The 20,218-nt window shown below is 42.0% G+C and overlaps 1 protein-coding gene across 2 annotated transcripts; it reads left to right on the forward strand.

Moving 5' to 3' along the window:
* The first annotated feature begins 8,531 nt into the window (after positions 1 to 8,531).
* Positions 8,532 to 19,374, forward strand: etv5a (ETS variant transcription factor 5a). Of its 2 annotated transcripts, none has more exons than XM_005933429.3 (13): positions 8,532 to 8,696; positions 10,239 to 10,379; positions 10,554 to 10,647; positions 10,728 to 10,775; positions 11,083 to 11,133; positions 12,749 to 12,872; positions 12,965 to 13,267; positions 13,373 to 13,683; positions 16,018 to 16,080; positions 16,429 to 16,497; positions 16,713 to 16,882; positions 16,969 to 17,076; positions 17,417 to 19,374. In XM_005933429.3, exons 2-13 carry the CDS (start codon positions 10,332 to 10,334, stop codon positions 17,645 to 17,647), a joined length of 1,620 nt encoding a protein of 539 aa, XP_005933491.1. In that variant the 5' UTR covers positions 8,532 to 8,696; positions 10,239 to 10,331; the 3' UTR covers positions 17,648 to 19,374. The 2 variants fall into 2 exon arrangements, with proteins under 2 accessions (XP_005933491.1, XP_005933492.1); XM_005933430.3 differs by having other exon boundaries at positions 8,533 to 8,696; positions 16,969 to 17,070.
* Positions 19,375 to 20,218: the final 844 nt, after the last annotated feature.

A 20,218-nucleotide genomic window follows, 5' to 3' on the forward strand; every position in this document is an offset into this window, starting at 1 on the left:
AGACTGAGAGAGAGAGAGACAATAAAAGATAGCATGGTTATACAACTCAGAGCCTTAGAAGAGTCTGCCTTTGGCAAGGCTTCTTGAGTACGGCTGCAGAGATAACAAGTCAGGAATTATCTCCCAAAGTGCTATTTATAGCAGGCAAGTCACATCTTGTCCCTCAGTGAGAGAGCATCCTGCGCCCAGAGGCACTACTTTCCCATTTTAACTCTTTTTGAAATGTGCATTTTGACAGACATTTGCAAGCCAGGGCAGACTGATAAGACTCTCATTTATAAGGCTCTCAGCCACTTGTGTTTCAACACTATGGTTGTTATTGTACCTCCAAATGGAATAAAGGTCAGGTTCACAAACAGAATAAAGACAACAATGGGAAATAACTCTAAGGTATGGTTTGTTTATCATGAAGAGGTTCAATGATCAAGGTAGTGGTTTTGAAGGTTTTTCACAGTTTTGACCTGATTACTCAGAAAAAGTAATGTATTATACATTACGTGCTACTTTTCTTAAAAGTAATGCAATACATTACTTAATTATTTGCCTGATAAAGTAATCCATTATACTACTCATTACAATACTTTACAATACTTACAGTCCCACACAGCTACACAAATTTATATATTAATGCGGACACACACAATGGGTTTTTTTTCTCTTTGGCGTTTATGTATACAAAGCAAACAACACAAATTAAAGATGAAATCCAGCACAAAGACAGCGATTCTACTGTAGAAACACGAGGTGTAGAAACAGAGGCTCCAGGCCTGACTGCCTTTGTTGTTCAAGTATAGGCTCTGGCTGCTGGGCTGCTGTTGGCATTTCACTGAGCTTTAACATCACATCTGGTGGCTAGCTCTGTACTAGCATGCTGTCTGTGCAGATCAGGGGCGATTTTAGCCCATTTTTGGGGTGCCTCAGCACCCCCAAAATGAATCAAAGCACCCCCAAAGATTTCTTACTTTTTTTTTGACAATATTTGCTGTTTGTGTGACACACTACTAAAAATATAAAAAGCATACAGTACTGTACTTGTTTGAGACGTAACATTTTAACAACAAAAGTATAGATAACCCCCGCTCCCAAAATGGTTTGTTCCAGCTCGCCTCTCCCCTGCTCTGGCTCTAGCGCTCTTGCTGCCAGAGCGATGGGGGCTGAGACGCAAGGAAGCGGAGGAGTTAGTGTCTGGTTTAAAACAGGACATATTAGCTGCATTTAACCTTCAGTTACTCTTTATATAGTTGGTAGGAGTCAGACCATGTTTCTTTTTAGCTGAAAAGCATTACACCAGGTAACCTGCAGTGTTGAAAACGTGTTTTTCAACACTTTTTGAAATTTTTTCAAAAAAAGGAGCCACATTCAGGTAAAAGTGTAAAATCAAATGATCCATCAATCAAGAATAATGTTGGATCAGTGTTTCAATGTTTATATCTTGTATTAGATGTTCATGTGGTTTGGTTATTTGCCTTTTGGTTGAAAGTACACTGAGAGAGGACTTTTTGTTAGTGATCTTAATAGAATTTTTTTCATATTAATGTAATTTTTCATCTAATTGAATACAATCTATTTGTGTATGATTGTCAGTCCAAAGATGGAGAAAGGAAAGAGGGGAACATGAGGAGAAAGTACAAGGTCAGGAAGAACCAGGTAAGAAAACAGACAGGGAACAGTGACAGGCACAACAGAAACTGTTAAACTGACAAAGAGAAAAAAACTCATATAATCTGGAAGTTGTGTCCTCCCTATATTAAAGCTGCTATACAGAATCTGCTAAACAAACTGGTTTGAAACATTTTTGACCCTCTTTAACAATATTCCAACATAACATTATAATTGGGGAGATCACAATTAATGATATATTTTTATGTGGTTCAGCCACAACTCTACTAAAACCTCAGCCAGTAATAGGTAGGCCAACTTTTGGACCGTCCAGTTGTCTGTATGACTGCCGCAGTACGTTCACCACTTTTGTGCAATCAGAAAGTGCCAAACGTGCCCTGGTGGAGTGAGGAGCTGTAAAGAGAAGCAGAGTGCTCTGTTTATATTCTAAAAATGTTTTAAGCTTGTTTCAAAGATTCTGTACAGCAGCTTTAAATGTTTTCCAAAAGCACACATACACTTCTCAGTGTTTCTCAAACTTTTTACAGTGTGTACCACCTGATAAAAATGTCAAGCTCTCTTAAGTACCACTATGAAAGCATGAAAGTCATAAATCTTACAACACAAAATTATTATTATTATTAAATTAGTAAAATTAGTATCTGCAATAAAGATTTTTTCATACATTGTATACATTCTACCACAGGCAAAGTTGCCTCCATTTTTATAGTTTTTATTAATATTTTGTAATAATTTATTTGTAATAATTTATTCTGTTTTGGGAGTGTTTTTTTAATGTATCTGTATTATATATACCATACACATTAAAAGTGAATCTGTCCAAAAAATGCACTCAGTTTTTACTCACTATGAGCATCATTCATTATTCTCCTCCAGTAATTAAGGTTAGGAAATGTATTTTTTCTATTCCAATCCATTCTTCTTTTGCAGCATTTAAATAACCCTTATCAGATTTGATGGTTTTGTTACAGACTTTTCAAAAAAGTGTTTTGCTTTTCTTTCACAAATGTGGGGATTAAATTGTGTTAAAATGCACAAAACAGTGATGTCATGTTTTGTGATGAGGACCCAGGCACAGAGAGACTTGATGAATTTAAGAATCTTATGATTTAATAAAGAAATTTGCAGACTTGCACAGAGATGGTAAAATTATTATGACTGATAACGGAGACGAAGACAACAGACGATGAGGACAGGGAGGAACAGGGGTTTAAATGCACCAAAGTGACAGTCAGAGAGAACTTGGGACAACATTTAAGGATGCAGGGACTGACAGAGACAGGTTTATCTTGCCTGGCTGGGCAGCTCTCTGGGTGCTCAGCACCCCCAAAGCTCTGATCCTAGAATCGCCCCTGGTGCAGATGCTCGCAAAGAGCCAAAGTTGCGTTAGCACTATAATGGGGGTTGTTTCTAGGGGTGGGTTTTGATAATCGATTCATCGATTAAAATCGATTCTGGCTTGGATAACGTCATATCGATTCATTAAAATCCTGAATCGATTTTTTAATATAAATTTATTTTGCCCGAAATCCAGAATCTCAGTTTCGACAACCACCAAACAGCTAAAACAGTAAATGAGAGCAGGTACACGGATTCTGCACAAAGACGTAAACACAAAGCGTGGACCCGCCGATGGATCAGAATCAGTGAGATGTCGCCTTTCTCACCCGACGGCACGGACACGGTCGGGGCTGAAAGCCGACAGCTCGCCGATTCTGATGTTTCGGCGGTCCGCGCTTTGTGTTTACGCCCTTTTTACGCTGATTCTAGAGCTGTTAGTTTGATCTCTCTCCAAACAATACTGACTGAACCAGCAGCAAAAGAAGATCCAAACTACGCTTCACATAAACATCGTCATGAATTCACTCTGACTTTTACTGTTTTGCTTCCACCGTGATAAAATCACACTTCATGCACAGCTCTCTCTCTCTCTCTCTCTCAGTATACTTCAAGAACAGTTTCCCGTCTAAAAATCTGTTTTCCTCATTATTCGCTTGCTTGTTACGCACAAGTCTACCGTTGTTTACTGCGCTGTCGGCCGCTGTTTTTTTTTTCCTTTTACATACTTCCAAAAAGAAAACCTAATTTCTGCTGTTCAATAGGCTTCTGAACAAATTTCAACTTTTTAAAATTATGCAAAATGCAAAACGCTGTGTCTCTAATAAAACTGCTGTAACTTCAAAGGTAATGTTCATATGTTGATTAATGGTTTTCTTTCGTTTTTGATGTACTGCAGAATATTTTTATAAAATCCCAGGAAAACCACCTTTATGTTTTTTTGTGTTTTATCTTCAGCTACTTTGACACAAAGGCATCTGCTGTGATGCTCACACCTTTGATAAAGTCTTGCGAATATCAGCTTCCTTTTTATAGATACAAAAATATGTTAATGTACTGATCTGAATTATAATATTTCTGCCTGTCTGAGGCAAAATTTCCCAGATTCAAATTGAATTGAATCGAATCGAATCGATTCAGGACCTTGTGAATCGGAATCAAATCAATTCTAGGAATCAGTGACGATACCCAGCCCTAGTTGTTTCTATCCTAGACACAGTTTGTACTTTACCATTGTGCTCTTATCTTTTTGTGCAATAGATCAGATATGTTTACTGATGACCCAGTAAATACTTTTCTGATGAGACTGTATTTCATTAGAACATGATGATCCTTTTGTACTCCCACATAATTCAAAGGGCAATACAGCAAACTATACCTTTTTTATTTATTTATTTTTATTTATTTTTTTGCTTACAAGTAATCAGGACTGGGGGGACTGGCCTCCCAGTCCCCGGCCAAGAACAAAGCCCAACAGCAAACTAAGCTTTAAGCCACTCCTACCCAGTGTTGGTCAAGTTACTTGAAAAAAGTAATCAGTAACTAATTACTGATTACTTCCCCAAAAAAGTAATCCCGTTACTTTACTGATTACTTATTTTCAAAAGTAATTAATTACTTAGTTACTTTTTAAAAACACGATTTACAACCTGAAGAGGTGATAAAGCGATAGATCTTTCAGCCCAATTCTACTTTTTCTGCATAATCCATCATACAAAATGTAATCAAATGGAAAAGTCTTTTTTATAACTTGTTTTATCAGTTTTAATCTTTTAACTTTATGCATCAAGCAAAAATTTAATTATATGCAACATTCTCTGACTGTGAAAAATTAGTTTAACATTTAAACCTATTTTCTGCACATTCCAGCACATAAAATAAAATATTTTGTGTTTACACTCAGTCTTTCAAATAGATGCAAGTAAAACACAGCAGAAAATAAATAAAGTCAAAGACTCAGCGGTCCTGTTGCTCTATTTTCACCTGTAAAGCAGGACTGGGGTAGGCGGAGGTTTACCCTGGTGCAGGTGTGCCGCGGTCAGTTGAAGAATCCGCGAGTTTCTCTGTGAGTTTCCCATTACGTCGTTGCGCACTCGGTGCTTGCTTGGAAGTTTAGGGTTTTTTTTCGCTGTAAAAAGTTTTCTTCCCACGCACAACGGACGCTAATGTTTTTGTCACTTTTTATGGAATCAAACTCAAAATAAGGTCAAAATAACGCTTTAAACGCTGCACGCTCATACTCTCTCCCACAATCAGTAATGCATTACAAATAACGCGTTACTGCCCATCTCTGCTCCTACCTGACTAGCTACTGAACATTTTTCTTGGTTTCTCAGCGAGGTCATGTCTTGCTTTTCACATCCGGTGTCAAAACACCAAGATTTTCTTGACTATACTATGTGATATGTCACACTAACTCTGTCTCTCTTTTATATACAGTCTATTAGCTTGGGTACACTTTTATTTTCTTTAGATCTTGCTCTGGTCTGATTGTATTGTATTTAATCTCATTTTGGCTTCATAGCTGTGAAGCTCTTACTGAGTAAATGTGGAGATGTTTCTAGCTGAAAATCTAAATGAAAATAACCAACAAAATGGACAAAATTCATTTAAGTACTAAAGACAAACTAATTCTGGTAAGTCAAATTCAGAGACAACAGAACAAACAAATGCTGGATGAATGATGATGAATGATCAGAGGTTGCGGGGACACTGTTCCTCGACAGTCCTCACCTGGTGTGGTGAGGATCAGGATTAGCACCCAGGCAGAGCCACTGACCTGGCTGCACTAACATACAGTTACTGGTACAGTGATGGGAAACAGAAAGCAGGGATGCTGAATCTTGCCCCATTTTCATGACACCCACTGCCACACTGGCAGTCATCCAGAGAGAGACGTATGTACACAAGCAGTGTGTCACCCTTTTACATATGGCACATTTATTTAAGGAAAGAGTAAGAACAGCAACACAATGTGCTTGCTCTCCACACGCCTCCAAGTGACCACCCACCACATCCTAACCAGCAAAGAGGTGCACCATACAGCGGACCTGCAGGCTACTGCCTTTGAAATATGTCCTCTGCTATTTAATGCTTCGCACACATGTACAATTAAGTCTGGCAGTGGATATTTTTAAACCCTCTCACCTCCACATTATTCAGCGTGACATTTCCAAAATGAACCCATGTGATGAAAGACAACCTTTTTGCCTTTGGCTTGGGACTTCTGGACTGGCCAGTGAAGATAGGACCCTGTCGACTACATGTGTTTGTCTTGTTACTATTATTGCTTATGCAGCAGCTTCTTAATCTCTCTTTCATGGCTCCAGGGATTTGCTGGGGATTATAGTTTTCATACCAGCTGCTGAAATTTGTTTTAACACTGAGTGACGTTCACGTTGGGATAGTTTATTTGAGGGATTCCTAATTTGGTGAAGGAAATGATGGTGTCATTGGTGATTTATTTACAACCTCTGGGTTTAAATAACCAGTCCTTCATACAGATATTTCAAAATCATTTATGAGGCTATATTTATTAAAAGCTTTAAAGACCTCTCATAAGAAGGTGCAGTTTGAAAAGCCTAAATAAAAATTGTCTTAGGGAATAATCCTGATGTGCAGTGTTGGGAAGGTTACTTTTAAAATGTATTCCATTACAGATTACAGAATACATGCCCCAAAATGTATTCTGTAACGTATTCCGTTACCTTACTCAATGAGAGTAACGTATTCTGAATACTTTGGATTACTTAATATATTATCATGCTGTTTACAACTACGTGAATGTACTATTGCTGTGATTTATTACTGTTACTGAAGGTCCGCGGCTCCGAACCCTAGTAAAGGGACCTCTGGCTAATACAGCGGGTTCTGTGTCGGGCTCATAGCCGAAAAATAGCTTTACTTTGTTGTCTGGGTCAACTTTGCTTGCCTATGATGCTACATTATTTAGAGCTATACCTGTAGCATTCTGCCTATTAGCTTAGCACAGCGACAACAAAAAGGCGCTCTCTCACCCAGGAAACACGCAGACAGAGAGCGTCACCCTGTAACCATGGCAACCGTAACGCTGCCGCCTGGAACAACAGAACGTAGCTGTCAAACAAAACCCAAACAGTCCTGACCCGCGACAATATGAAACAGGGAAGTACTGCCGTGTAATCCATTTATTTCAACAAAGTAACTGTATTCTAAATACCACCTTTTTAAACGGTAACTGTAACGGAATACAGTTACTCATATTTTGTATTTTAAATACGTAACGGCGGTACATGTACGCCCCAACACTGCTGATGTGTCAAAAAAGTCGCCCCATTCTGTTTGTCCTTATTTTCAATTACATACTGTGATATTTTTGGATGTCATGGGAAAAGAAAATGGACAAAATTTCAAATGATAAGATTAGTGTGTGTTCAAGAAACATGCCAAGTCCAAAACCAAAAAACAAACGGTATTAGAAATTAGCATAGTTGGTTCTCTTTAAAGTCACTGCAATAAACATCATAGAGATTATTATTCTGTTATCAAACTGTAGGACAGAGCGACTTTCAAGGAAATGCCTCACGAGAAAGAAAACCAAAGGACAACAAATGGTTAAAAATGTGGAAAAAATTGAACTTATATGTAATAATACATAATTACATTATTATGTATTAATTAAAATTATTATTAATTAGTAATTATAAATGATAATAGCAAAGACTTTTCTTTTTCCTTTTAGGACAGAAACGGAAATGACGGGGAACAGAGTGGTTGTGAGGGGTAAATGTTTGGATGTTGCTAATAGGATAAGATTTTTCAGAAAGAAAAGCTTCGTAACCAAAAAATACTTACAATGTAAAAAATAAATACACAATATTAATAACAAGAAGCTACAAGATGCAACAGAGTTACAAACTAAATGCTTAGAAAGCATTTGTCTATATAGGCTGTGTGTTCATCAAAGCTTCTTGCACCAGTTACATTTTACACAAGCATGTTTTGCCTATTTCAGCTGCACTTAACTTCAGCGCACTGTTGCACACAGCCATGGTGCAACAGTGTTGCAGCTTTTCATTTCATTTTTAAAATTCATTCGCTGCCATGAAACATTTTCTTATTCATTATCCATATTAATCCTCTGTCATTTGCGTCATTCTCCTGAAAAACTAATCTGTTACATTACTACGGTGTTAAATTTAACTTTAAATGCTCTGTGTCTCAAAAAGCACAGCTAATATCCAATTTGTTCTGACAGCATAATGATCTATCATTATATAGCACAGGAAAAAGTCAGCGTGACGCTGACGTCGCTCCGGCACCCTCTGTGTAGGTTTCGATTTTTTGTATATTTCCACTGCAGCTGGCCCTTTAACAAACACCTCTTGGCATTGATGGTTGAAAAAATGTGAATGAAATCCAGCCATTCATAAAAATAGGCCATCACTGCGCTGTGATTGGCCAAGCCGAGCTTCATGTATAAGTCATGGCTCCGGAGAAACCATTGGCTCTTTACTTAACGGACAGATTAATTCCACCAATCAGAGTGCGTCTCTTGCGTGCCGCTCGAGCCTAAGGGAGAATCGACCGGGCCATTAAAGAAAAAAAGCTCAGTCAAGTTTTGCGAGTCGAAGGGGACACATCAGTCTGTCTGTACGCAGGCGAATACAGGATTCTCGACACGCTGTTTCTTATTTCTGGATATTTTATCTTACTATTTCGAAAAAGGGGACGTATATATATATATATAGACAAACAAGGTAGGCTACAATTTTTATTTTGGCAAAAAAAAAAACTTGCTTTTGCGAATCCCTCGTATGGGTACATGTTTTTCTAATGCTCTTTTTAGACTACGAACGAGCGCAACGCCATCTTAACCATTTTATATCTACTTATATCCGAGTGAAGAGTCGCTGTGTGTGTTGTTTTAACCCAGCATGTGTTGGATTTGACCCCTGGTTTATCTGCGTGGATGTTAGCTTTGGCTTATCAGCACGCTCAGGCGACTGTTTGTGATTTTTATGAATGGACTGGCCGCTTTTTTTCCACACGGATCGAGTTTCACACCATTGAGAAAAACAAGGGAGGGCTTGGTGGGTGGGGGAAGGGCGGGTAGGAGGCGGCAGCAGGGGGGTGTCGGGTGAGCGTAGCCCCCCAGTCCCCGGTCAAGGCTGAAGTGCAAAAAGTTTTCCAAAATATGTTTTCTTCTTTTAGGGAAAGGTCTGGAATGCGCCGAATGAGAGTTTAAGTTTTTTTCAGTTCTGCTAAAGCTGCTTAAATTTGTCTGGTTTTGGTATGTTTATGTCGCACATCGTATTTCACGTTTCTGAGCACCAGCCTTGTGCCAAAACCGACTGCGGTATGCCGCTGTACTTAACGATGGTAATAAACGCTGTATGTATTAATTTCGACATAGCGCGCTTACTATAAAGACAAAGAAATATTCAAGTATACTGTCTGAATATAAATATTTGAAACGCCTGCTTCGTGCGTACAACTAAATTCTCACTTCGTCTAACAAATCAGTGTGGATGCGGAGGCAAAATGGAGAAAACAAATGCGCCAACTTCAGCTTAAAGTTGAACAAAAGTCCCACGTGACATGCTGTACAGTGAGTTCTAATGTTAAAGGTACTATCTGTGCTGGGCGCCTGTAATTATTGCCCAGCAGCTATCCTTTTATTCGTCATCCATTAACGGGAGATAAGAGGAGTGAGTCATGTCTGTGTGCCGAGGGAGAACAGAGGGCAGCGCTCCTGCTCAGTGTTATTGTTTAAAGGGAACTAGTGTCACTAACGGGATGATACTGGACGCAGGGGAGCGAGGAGCTCTGCTTCTGCCAATTGGAACACCACCATTGTCACCCAACAATAGCTCCAAGCTTCTGTAAGACACTAATCAGCTCTGTGACTGGCCCATTTTCCTATCTCATTCAGGAAGCTTTGAGATTTAAAGCATGCCACAGACATCTCTCCAAGTCTTTTACTCAAGATCTCCAAGCTGATTATAGTGGAAAGTAGTGCCCACAGATGGTCAATGAGTGTGGCTTATATAACCATGTTACATGTGTTCTTTAATGATTGTGTTTACATTGGGCCTCTGTGGTTCAAAGAGCTGTTTTGTAGTTCAGATAAAGGGCACAAGAATATGGTGCAACTACACGTATACATTCCTGTGAGATGAAGTCAGAGCTCAGAAATGACAACAAAGTGTACCAGATTGTAAAATTTGACCGTAACAGTCAGTGCTTCTGAGAACAGGGCTATCCGAGCAGGTTTGTGACACATGCTGTTTGTTTTCCAGTGACCCAGAAAGTCGCTCGACGCTGTCGCTTTAAAGCGAATACCTCCCCCTCCCCTTAATTTTGTGAGCCCCCACCTAATCGACGCAGATAACATGGACGGATTCTATGACCAGCAAGTCCCATTTATGGTCCCACCCAGTGTAAGTGGACACACACAGCCTCATCACACTTTCAAACATTATCTCGACATCATGATTGGACCCCACCCCCGCCACACGCACCTGCCCTGATAGTAGATCATCTGCATTGTCCATCGCCTATCTTCTGGTGCTGCGTGACATTTCGCATTTCTTTGTCTCTGTCCTCTCCAACAGCACAAATCCCATTTGGAGGAAGCAGCTCACAGCAGGCCTCTAAACGATAGGAAAAGGAAATTTATTGACACGGAACTCGCCCAGGACACGGAAGGTAACAGCATTGGTGTCGATCAGTGTTTCGAGATAGAAGCTACTGTACTTTATGATTAATATCTTTTTTCTTTTTTTAAGAACTCTTCCAAGACCTCAGTCAGCTCCAGGAGATCTGGATCGCAGAAGGTTTGTTCTCCATTTGTTTTTGCTCAGAAACCCTCAATTCTTCTGGTAAAAGTTACATCAGTAGAGTCATGTGTTATGTGCCACTTTGTTTCTAAATAGTTAACAGGATGAAATTGGTAAAGTTATAACATCAAAGATTAACTGTTTCCGAGTTAACCTTCAGAGCAAAGTACGACTTGTGCAAACTGCTGACTCAGACCCTTTTTTCATGGGGTTTTTTTTTTCATGTTTTTTGGAGAGTAGGGCACTTACTGTGTGATGTGTGTATTCTTCTAAAACATGCTACATTTTTCCTGTGCTTTTACAGCCCAGGTGCCTGATGACGAACAGTTTGTCCCAGATTTCCAGTCAGATAACTGTGAGTACCTGATATTTGTTGTTTATCTCTGAGTCCTACTGTTGTCGATATAGTCTTGTATTCGTCCTGGCTCTAACTAGTGAGCCTGGGCAAACCTGTGCACAGAGTCCTGCAGCGGTGGCACTTCAGGCTTAAAAACCCAACTGAAACCGCAATGTTTGCGTCTTAAAGATCTGTCTTATTCCTCCTACTGTCTTTTTTCCCCTCTTGCTGGTTCATGTCTCTGTCTTTTGTCAGAACGTCTTCACTAACATCGCTCTTTGTCTTCAAAAACACAGCTCTGGGAAAAAGCTGCTCTCTCCTCCCTCCCTCTCTCCCGCTCCTCCATTTTGAGTTTAATCAGCCGATTGGCATGGGGCATCACATGAGCCAAGCTCCTAATCTGATTTCACACTTTCCCGCACTCAGGCCCTGCTGCTGAAGTGGGCTAGATTCCAGTGGATAGAGCTGCCTGTTACAGTCCTGCTCTCCACAAATCATGTCTTTCAAACTGTCTTCATAGGTCATTTTAAAGCTGCAGAGGACTGAGGCAGTGTATATATGTCCAAGTGGAGTACCCCCTCCAGTTCTCCTATCTCTGAGTTTGTTTTGGTCCAGCGTGTGGGAGGTGTAGACAGGGTGTGGTTAATGTCTCATTGTCAGGGCTGCCTTTCTCAGTTTTGGCCTCTGTGGTCCACCAGCCTGCAGAGGTGGAGAAAATGGAGGTCGATGCATTGATGAGTTTTCATAGAAGGCTCCATCCAGTGTTGTAAGCGCTGTAAAATGCCGCTGTGACGTAGTCTTTGACCTTGTGCTGTCAGTATGCCGTGTGTGTGTGAGAGAGAGAGAGGGGCACTTGTTGTTGTTGCCAGGCTGCAGCTTGTTCTCTCGCACAAGTTCAGCGAAACCAGCCTTTCCAAAGTCGGCAGGACATCACACGGTGAGCCGCTCCTTCGCTTGCTCAAGCCTGACCTACTTCTGCTTTGGTCTGCAATGAGAAAAGATGCATAATCTCCCCATTAGTTACTTTTCTCTGTGTGAGCAGTCTAACTTGAGCCATTAGGTTTCAGAGTGCACTCGGGGGAGCTCACGTGCCCATTGTTATCTCCACACAGGTCCATCAGCACGCCAAGTGATTTATTTGGCTTGTGCTCCCCTGTGCCTGGGGATCTAGTTTCTGCCTGGCTATTATGTGGCGCCCCGGAAACGGCGGCCGATCGGCAGAAAGCTGCAGCTAGTGTCTAATGGTTACAGCACAGGAGAATGAAAATCATTCACAGCCATTACATTACAGCTCCACTGATTCATCAGTATGGGTATTGACAGCTGTAATGGGAATCAGACGAGAGGTTTGATAGCTTTTGTGTGTACAGCACAGTTAGTATCATGCTACCTAGTGATGGTGGATAGATGGTTGTTTTCAGTCAAACGTCATTAGGGCAGATGATAAATAGCTGCTAAGTGGCTCTGTCAGTCGGGGGAATACAGACATTGTCCATGCATCCATTTATCCCTCACTTCCAAATCTGGTTAAGAGAACTGCTGCACTTATGCTTATGGCTTCAATTAGGTCATATCTGGAGTTTATCTAATGCACTCAGTCGTGTTCCTTGTCTCTGTGTCTCCTCCTGTCTAGTGATGTTTCATGGCCCGCCACCAGCCAAGATCAAACGAGAGCTGACTCCTTCCAAAGAGCTTTCTCCTTGTCACCAGGACAGGAGTCCCATGCCCTACGGAGAGAAGTGCCTTTATAGCTACAGGTATGTTGTGTCATTACCTTCCACATCCCTCTCTAAATGAAGGATTTCTAGCCAGTTTTATGTTGACCTCCGTCCCTTCTCTTGATCCCCAGTGCCTGCGACAGGAAGCCCACTCCCGGGTTCAAGCCACTAACTCCCCCCTCCACACCAGTCTCTCCTTGTGGCCCCACCAGCACAGCAGTAACCCACCCACTGAGTGAACAGACCCCCCCTCTGCACTCCCATGTAGCTAACCCAACCCCAGGCGCTCGTCCAGTGCACATCCAGCAGTCTATAACAGCGAGCACAGCCCCTCCCAACGCGCAGGGCCTTCCAGTCAACAACCACAGCCCCCCCTTTGCCGTGCCCTGTGCCCCTGTCAGCCAGGATGCCAACAGCTTCACACCTGAGCACAGGTGAGCCTCCACAGATGAACTTTGCTGTTGCATTCTGTGATTTTGATTTATTTATTTTTTGCTTTACTTATTACATCGTCTCTCTACTTCTTCTTCCGTGTGTAGATTCCAGAGGCAGATGTCAGAACCATGTTTACTTTTCCCCCCATCTGAGAGTCAAGGGCGCCCCCAGTTCTTGCCTCAGCCCCCCAGCAGCAGCTCCAATAGCCTGCCACGCGATGGCCGGCCGCCATACCACAGGCAGATGTCAGAGCCATTGGTGGCTGTGCCTCCCCAGGGTTTCAAGCAGGAGCTCGTTGACCCACGATACACAGAGCAGGGTGTCCCCGCCATGGGACCCCCGGGCCCTCCACGTCAGGCAGCTTTCCACCACATGGCTATCAAACAGGAGCCTAGAGACTTCTGCTTCGATTCCGGTGAGTCAAAGGGCAGCACTTATAAAATATGTGAAGCGCTCATCACCTTTCCTTGTCGAGTTCTCTGGGTACTTTTCTCTGCGCATCATTTGCAAGCTGTGTGAAAGCAGTTGTTAAGGACTGCAAGTAGGGCCAACTGAGAGCGAGGAATGTGCCTGGCCATGTTTGTTCTGGGCATCAGCACATGCTTGTTAGTTTTAGTATGCAGCAGAGGTCTGGACACGGCTGCTCATTTTAAACACACAATTATCCTCAAAGCCAGAGTCGTGCCAGTAAAAGTGGCTCTTCTAGCTCAACATTAGCTTCCAAGGGAGGGAGAGAAATAAGTGGGTCACTCAGCCAGGTGCAGAGAACCTTGTCTTCACTGAGCCTACCTGGAAAGGATCTGGGCCAGTGCCCAAAACGGACAGCAAAGTTGGCTCTAAGGGCTTTGAAATTGTCAGCTTGAGGCCAAATGATGCTGCTCCTCTTTGAAAAAAGTATCGCTATGAGTGAGGGCACAGAGGCAGCTTGCTCACATGGTTTAATTCAAACAAACCAGAGCGACCCCACGCCCACACAGCCAGCTGTTATCCCTGCTCTGTTGCATTAACATCCCTGTTTCCTGAAATTCGGCAACTCTTTATTTATTTTTTTTATCTTTACTCCGTCACTCACTTTGTATTCCTTTTCTGTGTGCGGGCACATCACTGGCTGGCTGGACTGTGATGTAATGACAAATCCTCTTAGGTTCTTATAGCCTTTAAATACCTACGTCACAGTCCTCTCATATCTCTAGATGGAGGGGACATGTTCATGTTGGGCATATCTACATATAATTTATTCTCTTCTGAGCGTTTGCAAACCATAGAAAGACTCCAGTCTTTTCGAGAGAGGAGACCAACTCTTTCAATTGCCTTCAACATGCTTTAGAGTCGCTTCTATGTCAAGGATAGATTTTCCTCAGATAAGCTGTGTTCCTCCACTAAACAACATACATAAATATGTAAGTGAATATAGTGTCAGATAGTATTTTGCTGGCTTTTGAGCTAAGCTAGCTAGCTGGTACATTGGTATTGAGCAGTTTGTCTCCTTTGGCACATAATGTTTATCCAGGAGAAAGCTAGTTTTATGTATTGAAGCTCATCAGGCCAAACAAGAATTTGATCACATGAATGTCGAGGGAAAGCAGTGGTCAGAAAGGCAAAAGGACATTCAGTGCATGGAGTTATTTTGTTTTTGGGATCAAAATTGAGCTTAGTGCTATTTTCTTCTGAGAAATGTTAGCCAACTCTGGCCAAACAGGCAAGTTTGCAAGTAGAAATTAGTGGCTTTCTACAATGGGATAAGTAACTTTTAATATGCCACATTTGGGACTCTCACACAGCAAACTACTGTCTTGAGTGGATAAATTCCGTTAATTAATCCAAACTCTTGAAGTCATCTGGAACCTTAGCTGGTCATGTCCAGATTATTATCAGCCAACTGATAATAATGGTACTAGCCTACCATCCCAAGATTTATGCAACTAGCTGGCTATAGTCACATTGCTTGTTAATGTTATAAACAGGAAAATCGCATTTGAGTAGAAATGCTAGTTGACTACGACAGGTACAAGTATCTGGTAGGGGCTGGTTCGTGTCCAGGTCACTTATATTAATACTTGCATGTGCCTGAGTCTCACGGGTGGACGGTGTCATGCATCACTTTTGACTGATGCTAGCTTGCACACGTTGCAAGCACACCTTCAGTTTACTTAAAGATTATGTATGTTATTAATAACAGCAGCTGCAGAGCTCCTTTAAGAAACACTTGTTTAAGATTGATGTCTGGTTTTCTTATCAGCAGACAGGAGACAGAGCAATGGAGGTTGTGGTGTGGATGGTTAGTACACTCTGCAGAGATGCTGAAAACGGAAGGCAGGCTTTGACCCCTCAGGGGGAGGAACTGGCGTAACTTGATTGTCATTGAGATTTAATACAGCCACCATGGTGCTAATCCTATTTAAAGGCTTGGAGGACATGCAGGGGATGTTGAGTGCGGTGCAGTGTGCTCTGATCTGGGCTTTAGCCCACTCAAATGTGTAAGCAGACTATGCATTTTTCTGCACAGCTGTTGGACCTCTAGATGAACATAGGCCATGTGTGAAGTGGAGCAAAAATACAGTGATACATTAATTTAGCCTGGACAAAATTAATGTAACCACAACTCTGGTGAAGTACAGCATCAAAGCCGTGTGTCTTTGTGCACAGTGGCCTGAATATATCCATCAGTTGTTAGGTGGATTTTGATGTTTGATGTGAGAACGAGGGTGCTTCTGGTCTAAATTTAGTCTTGTATTTTCTTTGTCTACAGAAGTGCCTAACTGTCAGTCATCGTTCGGGAGAGCTGGAAGCTTCTACCAAAATAACCATGACAGTAAGTTCAGCTTCTTCTCTGCTTTTGAATCGTTTCACATGTGAAGTTTCTCCTCTGTGACCCTCACCCTCACGACTTACTGAGCCACTGAAAGCGCAGCATGAGGTGGAAAGAGCGGTCAGCAGCATTCATGGGGAAGTGAATCTATCAGTCAATCCAGATGCACATGCACAGTACATTTCCAATATCACCAAGGCCTTAGTGCGCTACATTCATACAAGCAGCTCAGTTCTGTTGCTTTGCATTAAGCTTGGATGTCTGGACTGACCATGGTCACTGGCCTTCATATCAGATCAAAAATATACTCACTCTCATCTGCTGGATTTCTTCTTTTCTCTTCTGTTCCAGGCTTCTCCTTTGACAGAGATGCTCAGCTGTACTTTGATGATACATGCGTGGTTCCTGAAAGATTAGAAGGTAAGGAGAAAAACAAAAGCAGTATTATACGCCCTTAAAGCAGTGGGAATTTTCTACACGCTGCCTAATAAACAAGCGCGCTTCACCATCTGGCAGGAATGTCTCACCACACTGTGGCTGTGCTGGAGAACATTACTGATTGAGCCTTTCTCTTTTTTTCCCTCCTGCTTGGTTCCCCTTCGGCCTCTTTCAATTCCATCCTCTCCTGCTCACAGGTAAAGTAAAACAGGAGCCTTCAGTCTATCGTGATGGGCCTCCTTACCAGCGCCGCGGCTCCCTGCAGCTCTGGCAGTTCCTGGTCACCTTACTGGACGACCCAGCCAACGGCCACTTCATAGCCTGGACTGGTCGTGGGATGGAATTCAAGCTCATTGAACCCGAGGAGGTCAGTCCTCGCCTTTGTGCAGCATTACTAACATCCTTTGTGACGTTTGTAATCTACAGTCTTTATTTGTCTCTTGTCGTCTGTAGGTGGCTCGTCGCTGGGGCATCCAAAAGAACAGACCTGCCATGAACTACGACAAGCTGAGCCGCTCACTGCGTTATTACTATGAGAAGGGCATCATGCAGAAGGTAAAGGCACGTTCAGTTTTTTTTTCTTCCCTCAGCAGCTGCGTGCTAAATGAGGCTAATATAGTGACGTTGATATTTAAATACAACCATGAGCCATCCTCTGATCTTAACCACTGGTAAATAGGCTCTCGTGTGTGTTTGTTTGATGTTGTCTGACTCAGTTTGAATTAGTGCATTAAAATGAACAGAAATCATTTATATTTTAATTTGAAAAACACAGAATAATGGTGAATTAGTTTTTTAAATCAGGTTACTCAGTAGCGCAGAGGTTTTGTACAAATAAAATGACACGTTTGTAGATCTAAAGCTCTTTATTGATCTCAGTGTGTTTTGTCTCGTTGCTCAGGTGGCTGGTGAGCGGTACGTGTACAAGTTTGTGTGTGACCCCGAGGCTCTGTTTTCCATGGCCTTCCCCGACAAACAGAGGCCCAGTCTTAAGGCTGACCCAGACAGCCTGCCGGGGCTCGACGATGACACCGTGCCCCTCACCCACTATGACGAAACTGCTCCCTACCTGCTGGACGGCGGGGAGCAGTGTGTGGCAGGCCTGCCCTTTCCAGATGGTTACGGCTACTAAATGAGCAGTGGGGGTTCCCCAACTCACAAACACACATGTACATGCAAACACTCCCAATAAGTCTGTCGGCGCCCAGTCTTTAGAATCCAGAGCTGGAGCTGCAGAGCTACTTGGATCAACATCCTGGCACTCTGCTCCTTCTTGGTTCCCTCTCCTGCTCGCTGGAAAATAGAACTCTGTTGGCTCCTCAGCTGAGAATGAAGGGAGAGGGCGGGAGGGGGCCTGCGAGGCTCCCCTACTTGCACCATCAGAGAACAAGAGAAGAGAGGGTTGTAAAACCAGTGATGGTGAACTGGACTAGGTTACTCAGCAAGATGGGCTGCTGTTGCTGTGGAGACCAAATGAATTGTGGCCACAGGCAGCCAACTTTAGGTGGACTGATAGATCTCCCACCCCTCCTTTTGTAAGAGATTGGAGAAAAGAAATTGTTACACTTTTGATTTTGTGACAATCTGCTCTTCTTAAAACAATCAGTATAAACATGACGAATCTAATGAGATATTCTAAACTTCTTAATAGTTGCCTTTATGGTCCCCAAGTTATTCATGTCACCACATTTGAACCATGAGATCCGTGAAAGGGCTTTAAATGCATTAAAACTGATTGACAAAACACACAGCATATGTTGAAAACATTTCTGTAGATAGGACAACCTTGTTTGTTTTTGTTTTTGTGCCAGCTGTTTTATGATTCTGTTAAGACTTCAGAGACCCAGAACTCTCAGGTCCTTTCTGAGGCGTTGCTGTATTTCAGGCTAGTCAGTTGGTTGGGCTGCTCTCTCGTGTAAATGTTCTTTAACTGTTCTGCCCGTGTAAGAGATTGTATCCGCTTCCCTTTAAAGACTGCACCCCACAGTAAGAGCCTACGGTCTATACAGTACACTCCTCATGTCCGTTCATCACTGCTGGGTCTGTATTGCTCAAACTTTAGCATAGAACTCCCATCTCCTTTTTTTCTTTTCTTTTTTAAGCCTAAGAAGTTGTATGATAAATGGTCACATTGCTCATTGTTTTTTGTATTTCTGTCTGGGTGCTTAATGTTTCCTTGGCAGTGTACTAGTTCCTCTGATGCACCAGTATGGCAGGAGCATCAGGATGCTGCATGCAAAAAAAAAAAGAAAGAAAAGAGGTGAAACTTGGACATTTGACACCTCTGCCAATCACAAGCTGTCAGCAGGAGACCTGTTTCTCTTTGCATGGTGTAATCTGTTCAAGACTGTGTCCACTAACATATTGCTTTACTGTCATTGGACAAAGAAGATATTTGTGATATTCTCTGCAGTTTTTTGTGTTTATCTGTTTCTGAATGGGGGCAACGACAAACTTATATAAAGTATATATTTTTGCTATAAGGCTGCGTTTGTTTTGATTTTAATGTATAAGCTGTATAGTTTTGGCTCTAATAGAAATGTACCTTTTTTTTACAAAAACAAAACAAAAAAATCTTTTCTTGTGATGCAACTACTGCAGACTACAACTACTCTCTTTTTTTGTGTTGGGTTGGAGAAAGGCTGAGATATTATCTTGCCTGTAAAATGTATGCGTATAAAGGCCAGAGTACCAGCAAAGGCCAAAGTGAACACGTGTTCTATCACGTAATGCAACTCAGGCACAGGGTTTGTCTGCACTTGTACAGGCTTCAGCTCCCCCCCCCCCTCACGATGTGTTTCTTACACTGCTGGCTTTCTGATAATCTGTACTGGGTACAATAAACAGTCCTTAATGCTTCACTGCCTGCACTTGTGGTGTGTTTCTTCTTTTTTCCCTTCTCCTTCCATCCACCCACTCCTACTCCTACTTGCAATGAGCCAGTCAGCTGACTGGCTGTGGTGGTCTGGCAGTCACTGCTTGACCTGGCTGATGTGTGAGTCACATGCCTCTCCTGACTCTTTCTGCTGCATTTCTTGGTAAATGATTACTTGCTTAATCCAAATGTGCTTTGAGCAATGAAAAAAGGAGACAAAGATATACATGCATTTTTTTTTTCAATGCTATATTTCAGGTTAAGGCTTTTGAGCATTTTTGGTAATCTGTTATTCAATTTGTTAAATATTTAGTCCATTGAGACCTGTGTACAAAAAACATACAGTACAACTTGAGAATTCAGACAAGTCTGCATGAAGTTTATTTAATCTGCAGTTTAACCTGTGTCCGCATCGCTAGTTTAAACAATTGTCCTGTTTGTGCTAATAAAAATGTATAGGTTCTCATTAAGTTGAGAATCACCAGTTAACCTAACATCCATGACTCGGGACTGTGGGAGGGAATCAATTGGCTGATTAACATTAACATTGGCTGATTGATTCAACCTAGGACCTGGGGTCCTAGACGGCTGTAGGTCAGGAGGAAGAGCAGGCCATTGATTAATTGTAAGGTTGGATGTTCAGTCGCTGACTGCTCCAGTCTGCATGACAAATATCCTTGGGAAAGATACTAACCCCAAGTTGCTCCATCAGAATCTGGATGTCTGTGAATGTTAGGCAGAGAGCACTTATGAATAGAAAAGTGCTTGTGTGAACGGGTAAATGAAGCATGTTGTATTGCATGTTGCACTTTGAGTGTTCATTTGGAA

Source organism: Haplochromis burtoni, unplaced genomic scaffold (genome assembly GCF_018398535.1).
Source record: "Haplochromis burtoni strain Fernald_Lab_line unplaced genomic scaffold, NCSU_Asbu1 Contig_165, whole genome shotgun sequence".
NCBI lineage: Eukaryota > Metazoa > Chordata > Actinopteri > Cichliformes > Cichlidae > Haplochromis > Haplochromis burtoni.

Bases quoted from the DNA above. Each gene is read 5' to 3' on its own strand.
- etv5a (XM_005933429.3), top strand. From the start codon at position 10,332: ATGGACGGATTCTATGACCAGCAAGTCCCATTTATGGTCCCACCCAGT. The intron at 13,684-16,017 runs GTGAGTCAAAGG...CTTTGTCTACAG, and splicing joins AGACTTCTGCTTCGATTCCG to AAGTGCCTAACTGTCAGTCA. The intron at 17,077-17,416 runs GCACGTTCAGTT...CTCGTTGCTCAG, and splicing joins GCATCATGCAGAAGGTAAAG to GTGGCTGGTGAGCGGTACGT.